The sequence below is a fragment of the Acinonyx jubatus genome, chromosome X (assembly GCF_027475565.1).
Source record: "Acinonyx jubatus isolate Ajub_Pintada_27869175 chromosome X, VMU_Ajub_asm_v1.0, whole genome shotgun sequence".
NCBI lineage: Eukaryota > Metazoa > Chordata > Mammalia > Carnivora > Felidae > Acinonyx > Acinonyx jubatus.
Window position 1 is genome coordinate 7,092,242 of NC_069389.1, and position 11,559 is coordinate 7,103,800.

The window sequence follows — 11,559 nt, forward strand, 5'->3', positions numbered from 1 at the left end:
GAGAAGAGATGGGGGAGGGGAGGGAGATCTGGAAGAGGGGGAGACCGGTGAGAAACCCACTGTGCTGATCGGGCGCGAGATGCTGGTGACCCAAATGGAAGGTTGATGACAAGCGGTCAAAACATGCTTCCTCGTAAACCTGGAGCCAGTAGGATTTGATCTTGGACCAGATATGGTGTGTACGAAAGAGAGCAGAGTCCAGGATGACAGGAAGTTGGGTTTTTTTTGTTTTGTTTTTTGTTTTGTTTTTTGCACGAACCATCAGAAGGTAGGGGTTCTCGGAGGAGGTGGAGAGGTGTGTATTAGGGGGAGAAATTAGCAGAAGTTGTTTTGGACGTAAGTATCAAATGCCAGTTCGAACTCCAAAGGCAGAAGGCCGGGACGGTTCATGTGAAGCTTATTGTTCGTGTTCTAGAAAAAGTCATGGTAACGATGAGCTACTGTCTAGGTTGATAAAGAAACCAACACAGAAGATGTCTTCCCAGAAGAAGTCGCGAGTCTTCAGAAGGAGAGGCCCGGCCGCAGGGCCCGGGGGTCGCCTTTTGTCCGGAGTAGCACAATTGTCCGTTCGCAGACCTTCTCCCCCGGAGCACGAAGCCAGTATGTTTGCAGAGTAAGTTGAAATTCCGTTGCCACCTGTCTGGACTGTTTTCTTCCCCCCATCCCCTTTGTCGTGTGTTATTTTCACTGTTTATGCTAAAAGACACACGTGTTCCCACGCATACCAGCGATGAGCACCACGCGTGTATGGATGGACAATCAGTATTGTGGCTTCGTCTCCCCTCACCCATGCATATGTGACTCTGCATCTGTTCGAGATTCTAATACATTCCTCCTCAGATTTTCAGTCTGTATGCACACCAGCTCGTGGTACCCGGGAAGCAGGGCCAATCAGTTCTACATCGGCCTAAGGAATGACAGGTTGGAACAGGGAGTATCCTGAATTGGATTGAGATTGGGAAGTCGGGCCACTGAGTGGTTGGAGGTCTTAAAGTGTAGCTGTAGCGGGGTCCCGGGGAGGATGGCAACGTTGAAGACTCTGGACACTGAGGCAGGGTTCTGACCCCCCCAGCATGTAAATTCTCCCCCCGAGGGTGATGGCGGGAGATGCTGGGTACTTCTGAACCTTGGCTGGCCGTGCGGTCAAGTCATGTTGGCAATGGTGGGGGGGTGGAGGTGTTGGGCAGGTGGGAGGGCTTCACAAAATGCTAGTGCCCGGGTTCCCAAGATTCATCATTGGCCATGGTGGGGCCTGGGCATCAGGCTTGGGGAAGCCCACATATGATTCTGATATGGAGAGCCAATCCGCTGTGGTCCTTGAAGATAGGACAGCGTGTTGGGGCTTGGCGAACAGTGGCGGTGTGACAGTAACAGCACGGAATAGGAAAGAGAAGGGAATTTGAAGGGTAAATAGTCATGACACAGTGGCCTGATGCAGCTGTTTGGGTTGAGGAGAACTTGGACCCTTCCCACCTCTGAATTGGGCTCGTGGAGGTAAAGCTCCTTTGGTTGCAGGGGACCGCCAAGGAGCTGGCTCCATTTGGGCAAAAGCAAAGTTCAGTCGTACGAGAGAATCAGGCTCAGGCCTGGGAGCGTGGTCCAGGGGTCCCCGAGCCCATGCTAAGGTTCAGGAACTTGCTAGGACTCCGAACTCGGCAAAGCCGTTACACACGTGATTGTGGTTTATTACAATGAAAGCATAGAGACCAAGGTCGGCAGGGGGAAGAGGCACATAGGGCAGCGTTCAGGAGACACCTGGTGCAAGCTCCCAGTTCTCTTCCAGTTGTTTGGATGGCTCTTGGCACTGGTCACTGCCGGGAGAGGCCGCAGGCATGGAGTACTGCCAACCAGGGGTTTGTGGGGGGCTGGTCACGTAGGCATAGCTGATGGCCTGCATGGCTGACCTTAGTCTCCAGCCCCTCCGGAGGTCAAGCTGATGGCCTAAGGCCCCCACTATAAATCACATTGTCAGCAGAGCCTGTGTGGTTTGGCCCGAGGTCCCCTGGTAAACAGGGATGCTTAGGCAAGACATTCCAGGGCTTCACGGGTCACTTCCCGGGAGCTAGGCAAGGACCAAACCTTTCTTGGGGAAAAGTTAATCCTTTATCCTATGGGGGGGGGGGGCGGTGAACAGCAGGGGGGTTGGGGCCACGTGGCCCAAGCTGCTCCTGTGCCGTTTGCCAGACCTGCTGTGCGTCTCCCCGCAGAAGCGAGGTGTCCGACCGCGGCTGCCCTGGGTCGCGCAGGGTCAGGCCCGGACACTCCCGCCCCATCAGGCCGCAGCCCCGTGGGGGCTGATGCTTAACCAGACACGTGGAGGCACGAAACAGAAGGCTACCCTCACGTCCCTTCCTCACCTTAGGCCGAACCACTGCAGAGTGGGTTCGGGTCTGCTCAGTGAGCAGGGCAGGGAGGTAAAGGAGGAAGTCTTTGCTTCCCCTGAGAGAGGTTTCCAACTCTGGTGCTGTGTTCTGCGCCCTGCATAAAAGCGTGCATTTACAAGTGATGCTTTTAGAGGTCTCTTTGTTTTTGTATGTTTGTGATGATGGGGCGGGGAGGCACGTACACTGGTGTGCCACAGCATTTCCTGAGTCTTCTGGGTCAATTGGCATGGAAGATGAGGCTGCGAAGGCAAGGACTTTGGCTTTCGCACAGATACACACGGATCCTGAAGCACGAACCCGCCATCAGATGTCTTGGCTCCCATAAAGAAGGCGTTCTTTCTTTTGCTTCTTAAAAGCAGACCTTTTCCCTGGCAGAGCGGCTGTTAGGGCTGCTGGCTCGTCCTACTACCAGGAATGAGTCTCTCGGAAAGCCGTTTTTTCCCAGCTCTTGCCAAAGCCGGAAACAGAGCAAATGAGAACGCCTGATAAAAAGTCAAAGGCGCTGAAGTCCGTGCTGGCTTCCTGAGCGTCACACAGGACGTCACGTCACAGTTGGTATCAATGAGACAGAAATCTTGTGGACTCTACCACCCTGGAAACTTCGCGTGGTTTCGTTGATGTGGCACATGAAGGAGGACAGGGGGTTGGTTTGCGTATTCAGTTTGTTTTCGCTTGTCTTCAGTTTGACTCGAAACTCCTGTGTCGTTTTGTCTTCACCGAACCCGCAAGTCTTGCTAAAAAGCCCCCGTAGCCGTGAGCGCGTTCGGGTACCTGTGAGGAGAAATGAGATCAGTTCAGGGTACACCGAGAGAATGAATATCGAATTTCTGCGAAAGTGTTTCTGAACATCATTTCTTTTTGGCACAGCTTTATCGTAGTGACAGCGACAGTTCGACCCTGCCCCGGAAGTCCCCCTTTGTCCGAAACACCTTGGAAAGACGAACCCTTCGCTATAAGCAGGTATGTGCCACGGAAACTGATACGGAGTCTAGACTTACCCTGGGAGTTATTGTTACAAAAGTTAAAAGGTGGGGGCTCTTAGGTGGCTCCGTCTGTTGAACGTCCGACTTCGGCTCAGGTCATGATCTCATGGCTCGTGAGTTCGAGCCCCGCGTCGGGCTCTGTGCTGACAGCTCGGAGCCTGGAGCCTGCTTCGGATTCTGTGTCCCCCTCTCTCTCCGCCCCTCCCTCACTTGTGCACGTGCACACTCTTTCTCTCTCTCAAAAATAAACAATAAAAAAATTAAAACTTAAAAGGTAATATTTTAGGTCACGTTAGTTAAAAGGTAATATATTTATTTCCTCATTTACTGCGGTATAATTTTTCAGAAGCCTATGTAATGTCAAAATATTGCCAATATTTCTTAATATCCTAAGATAACATCATGATCTAGGATAATTCATGATCTTTCCATTTTTAAATATGATACATTCATGAACAACCATCCTAGATGAGAAAAAAACCATCCTTTTCTCTTTTTTGACAAGGGAACACACAGAGTTGAGAAAATGGGAGAGTCTCAGCCCAGAGCCTTCCACATAGGCCTGTTCTACCGCCTTTGTTCCCTTTACCCACCGAGTTCTTTCTCCACATCACACCGGTTGACAGCGTTGTGCCGCCTTCAGTTTGTGAGCCAGTAGTTCCTTATCTTTTTCAGGCTAAGATTCTTTTAAAGAAACAGTAAGTCCCACATTCCCACGTTGCTCTACTCAGAGCAGCTGCTGACTGGGAACGAAAAGACAGGACAGAGTTCAGCTCCCTCGGTGTTTTTCAGCCGGCACGCTGGTGGCAGTTTGACTGGGTCATCGCTGTGGGGGCCGCCCTGGGCGCTGGCGGCCGTTGAGCTGCCTCCCTGGCCTCGATCCGCTAGTAGCCAGTGGCACCCGCCCTCCCCTCAAGCCGTGATGACCCAGAATGCCTCCGGACGCTGCGGAGAACCAACCGAGCTCTACCGCGAATTCAGCAGTGCTTTTAAGTGAACCTGCGTTTGTTAAGTCACGTCGTGTATTTGCATTAAATGTACGTATGCGTGCATGCTGTACGTGTGCACAATAGTGTACGTGGGTGTAGAAAGCATACAGTTCCTCAGTCCACTGAACGATGCCCACTGATGTGTGCTACAGTGAGTGCCGTTCCTGAGGTTGCTTTCCATTGAGCGGGAAGTACCGTTCTCCACTGCATACACAAAGTTCGCTTTTCATCTCAGGACTTTTCTTAAACGTGGCGGGTTTGCTTACTTGAGGCTTCTACGGGGAGGGAGGGTTTTGACAGCTTGCGTGTGTGCCTGTGCAATCTTTTAGCATGGATCATTTAAGATTGTCCAGTATATTTTTTCAACTTTTTACAGTGGCTGTATTTTCTGCTGCCCTTGTAATTTACTTAATCCGTTTTCTCTTGTATTTAGGTTTGGTCAGTCATAAACTTTATTTTTTAACGTTTATTTATTTTGAGAGAGAGAGAGAGAGAGCAAGAGAGTGTGAGCGGGGGCGGGAGTGGCAGAGCAAGAAGGAGAGAGAAAGAATCTTAAGCAGGTTCTGCGCTGGGGCTCAAACTCCCGAACCGTGAGATCGTGTCCTGAGCCGAAATCAAGAGTCGGATGTTTAACTGACTGAGCCACCCAGCCGCTCCCTGTCATAAACTTATTTTTTAAGACTTTTTTATTTTTGAGCAATCTCTCTACTGAACGTGGGACTCCCTCGATCGAGAGTCCCACGCCCTACCAACTGAGCCAGCCAGGTGCCCCTCGGTCATAAACTTTAATTGGATTACTTTTGATTACTTTTACATGTCATGAGTTGTGCCTTTTATTTATTTGTTTTTTGAAATATTTATTTATTACAGAGCGAGAGAGCATGAGCAGGGGAGGGAAAGAGAGAGAGAAAGCGAGCTCATGTGCGAGTTGGGGGGAGACGGAGAGAGAGAATCCTGAGCAGGCTCCGCACAGTCCGCAGAGCCCGATGCGGGGCTCGCACTCAGGAGCCATGAGATCATGCCCTGAGCCAAAACCAAGCGTCGGACACTTAACCGACCGAGCCACCCAGGCGCTCTGAGTTGGGCCTTATAAGTGCAAGTCGAAATGAAATTTCGTAACCAAAGAAAATGCACATTTTGGGGCTTGATGTATGTTGTCAGGCAGAACCTCAGAAAGATCATTACCCGCCCCCCCCCCCCCCACCCCGATCCCGGCAGCTCCGTCTGAGCGGCTCTGTTTCTTCACGCTTTCGCAAATGTGTGGGGCCTCGGGAGACGGGCCACCTGCGTCAGTGACTTGATACTGGAGACTTAGCCTCGCTCACGCCTGTGGTTCATTTGACATCGGCCACACGTGGGCATACGCCCCCCCCCCCCCCGACCTGTGCGGCAGCCGCGCCTCCCCTGCCCGCGTGCCGCGTGGCAGAACCTGGCGGGGGGCGAGGGGGTCCGGGCTCGCCGCGGCCCCTGCCCCCCCCCCAACCGTCGGCACACGCACTCACAGCTGCCGCCTCCCGCAGCCCTGCAGGGCCTCCCTGGCCGAGCTCATGGCCCGCACGTCCCTGGACCTGGAGCTGGATCTCCAGGCCTCGAGAACGCGGCAGCGGCAGCTGAACGAGGAGATCTGCGCCCTGCGCGAGCTGAGGCAGCGGTTGGAGGACGCGCAGCTCCGAGGCCAGACCGACCTCCCGCACTGGGTGCTGCGCGACGAGCGGTTCCGGAGCCTGCTGAAGGAAGCCGAGAGGCAGGTAGGAAGCCGGCGCCCGCCTCGCCGGCCCCTTGGCGTCCTGGGCCCGCCCGGTCGTGCTGACGAAGCTGTACTTGAAACCATCCGGGTGCTCGTGTGAAGGAGCTGGGTTCCTTCCCCCCGTGGGCCAGGCAGCCGGTGTCCCTGGTGGCGCCGACGCATGTCTTTTGCAGCCGCCTCGGGTCGGGGCAGGGGGGAGCGCTGGAGGGAGGGACCCCAGGACCCTCCGGCTGGCGTCGCCATTCCCCGCTCTGCGGTGGAACGTTCCGTGTCGGGTGTCTGCAAGGCATGACCCCCCCCGGGGACCCCAGTAGCCTCTGTGAAGATTCCCTGTTGGGGGGGGTGTGGATGGGGCAGGCCTTTCTCCCCTCCGTGACCCGGCGGCTGGGAGCGGCTTAGCAACAACGCCTTGTTCGTCCCACACTGCTCTTCCAGACGAGACAGACCAAACTTGACTTCCATCAAGAACAGGCAGCTGAGAAGATGCTGAGGAAGGCCTCCAAGGGGGTCTGCCAGCTGCGAGGGCAGAACCACAAAGAGCCCGTCCAGGTGCAGACCTTCAGGTAGAGGCGCCAGGGCCCCGCTTCCTTGCGTTCTTTGCACTGTCACACCTTCGTCGTCACCACAAGCATAAGCGTTACAAAACCCCACGGGCAGTTCCGAACAAACCCGGAATCCCCACTGCTGTCAGCATCTTGGTGTTTTCTGCTCCTCTGTGTCTAGGAACTGGGTTCCTGCTGCTGGCAGTCATAATGTGGGTTCCCGTTTGCGTTTTGTTTTTTGTCTTTTAATGAAAATATCCTGGGTTGCCACATAACCTGTTAGCCTTTCTGGCTGTCATGTTTCATGTAAGATAGAATTTGCCCAACTACTCTATTTTACAACCTTTCCAAATATTTGCTATTGTGAACAAGACGGTGGTTTACATACATATACACACGTATCACCTGTGCCTCTTCACTTAACTTTTTATTGAAGCATAGTATACATACAGGGACGGGTGCATTTTGTATGTGTAAACTAGTCCGGTGGGTTGTCACAATGCCACACGGCAAGAATCAAACATTATCAGCACCCCCCGATTTGAATCGCATACGTCAGTTTTCTGTTTTTGCTTTTCGTAGGAGGAGAATTAGTTATGTCCATATTCTTTTGTGTCTGACTTTTTAAAAGATTGAGGTGAAATTCACAACGCATAAGTCACCATTTTAAAACGGGCAACTCCGTGACATTCCGTACAGTCACCGTGTTGTGTGGCCGTCCCCGCTGTCCAGTTCCAGAACCTTTCCTTCACCCCAGAAGGAAACCCCGTCCCCGTTAAGCAGCCACTGCCCGTTCCCCTCCTGCCCCCTGCGGCCCCTGGCACCCCCAGGCTGCTTTTGGGCCCTCTGGCTTTGCCAGTTCTGGATGTTATGTGGAAGTGGCCTCATACGGTATGTGACCTTTGTGCGTGGCCGCTTTTACTTAGGATAATGTCTTTGAAGTTCACGTATGTCTATGTAGCTCGTGTCAGTGCTTCATTCCTTTTTATGGCTGAATAATCTGTGCCTTTTAGCCTTAATGTTTTTATACGCTGAATTTTCATGTCGCCATCATAAAAGAACATAAAACACTATCACCGCCCTCCCTCAATCATGATTTAGAACTCCTTCATTTGTAGAGAGATTCATTTGTTAATAAAGCAGATATTTACAGAGCACCTGCCATAGGCTAGGCACCATTCTAGGCACAGGGAACAAACCCTTGTCCTCATGGGGCTTCATAACTTCCATCAGCATTTAGAGAGTCTGTATACAAACAGATGTGTTGTTAGGAATTTAAATTCATTTTTTTGTATGCATAAGAAAGGCCATCATTGATACGAGAGCCTCCCATCAGCTTTCATCGCACGTATATCTGCTTCTAACCTGTCATTCTTTCCAATCCCAGGGAGAAGATAGCATTTTTCACAAGACCAAGGATTAACATACCTCCTCTGCCTGCCGACGATGTTTGATACAGTGCTTTGTACACATGAAGTATTTATCTGCCTGTTTTATTTTCATGAAGTTCTTAGACTAGCTACATTTGTCTTTAAAATATTTGTGCAAAGCTATTAATATACACCTTTTGTAAAAAAAAAAAAAAACCCCACATCTATATCTATACATATATATTTTATAATAGTGACGGCAACAGGGCTTGGCTTTCCCTCGTTGTGAAATTGACATCTCTGAAGACAGGTTATTTTATAAAAGATCAACTATCATGTTAAGAGTGTACAGTTTTTACGCTGTTTTATTTGACTTAAAGGCTGGAAGACAGAAACAAAGTGAGTTCAGGCAAATTCACTGTATTGTAATTTATTTATAGTACTTTTTTTTTTTCCTTGAAGGAAAATACTGACGTTCAGATGTATTTTAAGACTAAAATTGTGTGCTTCAGTATTTGTCATGCAGTAGAACGGAACTTTGGGGCCGGTTTTGTTTCTGACACCCAAAACGCAAACACTCTGTGCTCAATCCATCGCTTGTAGCCGTCTCTCGCGTGTCTTCACCGTGCCCGGCGTGCACGCTGCGGTGGCCCAGGGCCGGGTCACACGCTGTGCGGGCACCGCAGAGCTGTCTCCCGTGCGCAGTGCGCGCCATGAGCCTCCCGTCCTGCCGTCTCTCCGCGCATCCCCGTGCTTCCCCCCGTGAGTCTGACGTGGGCCCCGAGCCCCGGCATCCTGGCCTCTAGCCTGCCTGTCCGTGGTGGCTGCCCGTGGTGGCTGTCCGCAGGCAGCCCCGCCTTCTGAGTCCACTCCCCCTGACCTTGGCCTCCAAGGCGGTTGTGGAGCTCCTGCACTACCACTGTGCCGCGAAGGGAAGTGACGGGAACCGGGAACGCGCGTGTTCGCGGACTCCGTGAATCCACGGATGGACGTATCAGTTATGACGTAGAAGTGATGGCCTTGGAAGGCGCTCTTTTGTGGAAGGAAGTGTGTGTGGGTAACGACGATTACCCAGTGGGTCTCTTACAGGAGAGTATTTGATTTAAATCAAAACCCGCCCCCCTCCCAGTACTGGACTCTACCCAATATTTCTTAAGAAATCTTAGAAGTAGTTCACGAGGCAAAAAAAAAAAAATTATGTAATAAAAATATACCAATATTCTTTTGAAATGCCAAATGATATAAATATTTCACCTAATACATATTTATTATCTATGAAATGCACTCTCCTTTACGAGGCCTCAGAGAAGTAAACGAGGTGGGTCACATGGAACGTAAAAAGAAAACAGAACTCTCTTCCTAGATCTTTCTGCCTCTCCCTGGGAAATGCCCCGCCCCCTCTAATCAGTGTCTCGCCCTTCTCATTAGTCTGTAACCGCCCCCTCGTGTAACCTGCCTGCCTTTTTACATTTGTTAAAAATGAATTTTGTAAAAGCATTTCGTTGACACAGACCCGTCACAGACAGTGGCGTTTGTCAGTGGTGCTGGGACTGAAGATCGTACGTTCGCAGCGCCCAGCTCTTGCTCTGTATTTCCGCCTCTAGTCTCGCTTTTTTTTTTTTTTTTTTTTTTTTTTTGCTAATTTCTCTGTGTACATAACCCACAACAGAGGCAGAGACGTGCAGACCATGAGTCCTTGCCAGAACCGCCCGGCCGCAGATGGCGCGGCCGAGCAGGTGACACCGGGGGCCGGCCCCCAGCTGTCGAGACTCTCAGCTCCAGCGGAGAACCGCCTGCCTCCGGACTTGGGTGTGTGGAGGGCACATCACGCCCGTCTCGGGCACACCGCTCCCTGGCCGTGCAAATGTGTCCTGGAGGCACTGCCTGGCCGCTGCTCCTCAGCGGCTGCCACACGCAGCTCTCTCCGCAGGAGGGGGGCCTCGGGGGGCTTTTCCGGCACCCTCCATCAAGTAGCAACGTGGGGAAAACCCCCTGTGCCAATGCAGAAGGCCCTCACCCCAGGGCTTTCACACAACTCTCACTGCCCGGCATATGCAGGTTTCTGTTGGGAGTGCGCCTGCACCCCAGGGTTGGTCATTTGTTTTTTCAATCCCTGTTCCGGTGCCAGTCCAAGGGGTGCTTGCGTCTGTCACCTCTCCAGTTACTTCTCCCGCGTCCCTGCGAGAGTCCGCCTTTGCACCTGAACGGTACCAGAGTGCGCCAGGAAGGAAAAGCCAGCCAGATGGAGGAGGTGGAGGGTGAGGGGCCGGAAAGGGCACAGGGACGGCGACAGAGACCAGCCCAGCTGGCAGGTGGACAGGAAGCACCATCACTGGCTTGTCTCTCGTGACCTGGGTTTCCAGCTTCTTTCTAGTTAAGACTGCCACCCCCTAGAAAACCCCCACGCGCCAGAAAACTGAAGGCCTGTTGTCGTAAGGGGTGTTCTCATCTTCTGTTTGAACGTGACCATAACCGTGCCGTGGGATGAGAAAGCTGCCGTGTTTTATCAGCAGGTCTGGTCCAGAGACGATCCGAAGTCTGCCACCAGGGCTCTTTAGAAACAGCGCGACGAGTAAAAGGGAATTTGGTCTTCATGTCACCTGATCACAGAATTGTCACTGCTGAAATAACCTTCTGTCGTGGGAATAAGTTATAATCAGTACTCATCTCTGTTTTTGTCACTGTTCCCTACTTGCATTGTTTGTATTGTTGGAAAGTATTCCTCCTATAAAATTAAACTAACCTGCCTTAAGAACAGAATGGAGCTGTGTGATTTTTTTTTAAAGAAAAACGTAATCACGTGGGCTTAAGTATATAAAAATGTACATTTTTTAAACATAAAAACAGGTATAATAGTAGAACAGTAACACGAACACACGTGCGGCCATCCTCCATACACCTTCTCTGTTTAAAGAAAAATGTAATCACATGGGCTTAAGTATGTGCACCTTCTCTGTTCAGCTACGTATTGCTGACTTCTAATGCCATTCAATAGCCAGGGTTCACCTTTCCAGTGGTCTCGTGGGTCATTCGCTTTTTACGTTGTTTTCTAAATAGGCTTCCCGCCCAGCACGGAGCCCAACTTGAGGCTTGAACTCACGATCCTGAGATCAAGACTTGAGCTCAGAGGGATAGTCAGACACTGAACCGACTGAGCCACCCAGGCCCCCGTCATTCTTTTTTTTTTTTTTAACTGAACACAGTCCAAATATACATTTAATGGGATTTCTTCACGCCGATGGGTTTTTTTGGTAACCGTTTTCTTGAGATCGAATTCACGTACCATATAGTTCACTGTTTAAAGCATGCAACTCATCGGTATGTAGGATATTCACAATTGTGCAGGTATCACTACAATCAATTGTAGAACTTTTTCATCACCCATTAACACTCCCCCTCCTCCCCCCCCCCCCAGTTCTCCCAACCCTTGGCAACCACTGACCTGTTTTCTGGCTCTATGGATTTGTCCACTCTGGACATTTCCTATAAACAGAATCATACAGTGCGTGGCTTTCGTGTCTGGCTTCCTTCACTCAGCATTGGG

At 51.3% G+C, this 11,559-nt stretch overlaps 1 protein-coding gene across 2 annotated transcripts in view; it reads left to right on the forward strand.

Annotated features, from left to right (window-relative positions):
- WWC3 (WWC family member 3) overlaps positions 1–10,775 on the forward strand; it is a 117,902-nt gene extending 107,127 nt beyond the window's left edge. Inside the window, exons 19-23 of one of the 2 annotated variants that reach the window (XM_027054649.2) lie at positions 449–613; positions 3,252–3,344; positions 5,877–6,104; positions 6,539–6,666; positions 8,033–10,775. In XM_027054649.2, coding sequence (XP_026910450.2) covers positions 449–613; positions 3,252–3,344; positions 5,877–6,104; positions 6,539–6,666; positions 8,033–8,099 — 681 coding nt within the window. In that variant the 3' untranslated portion in view covers positions 8,100–10,775. The remainder of the gene's footprint in view (positions 1–448; positions 614–3,251; positions 3,345–5,876; positions 6,105–6,538; positions 6,667–8,032) is intronic. The other variant, XM_053202054.1, reaches the window with a different exon arrangement.
- The last annotated feature ends 784 nt before the right edge of the window (positions 10,776–11,559 follow it).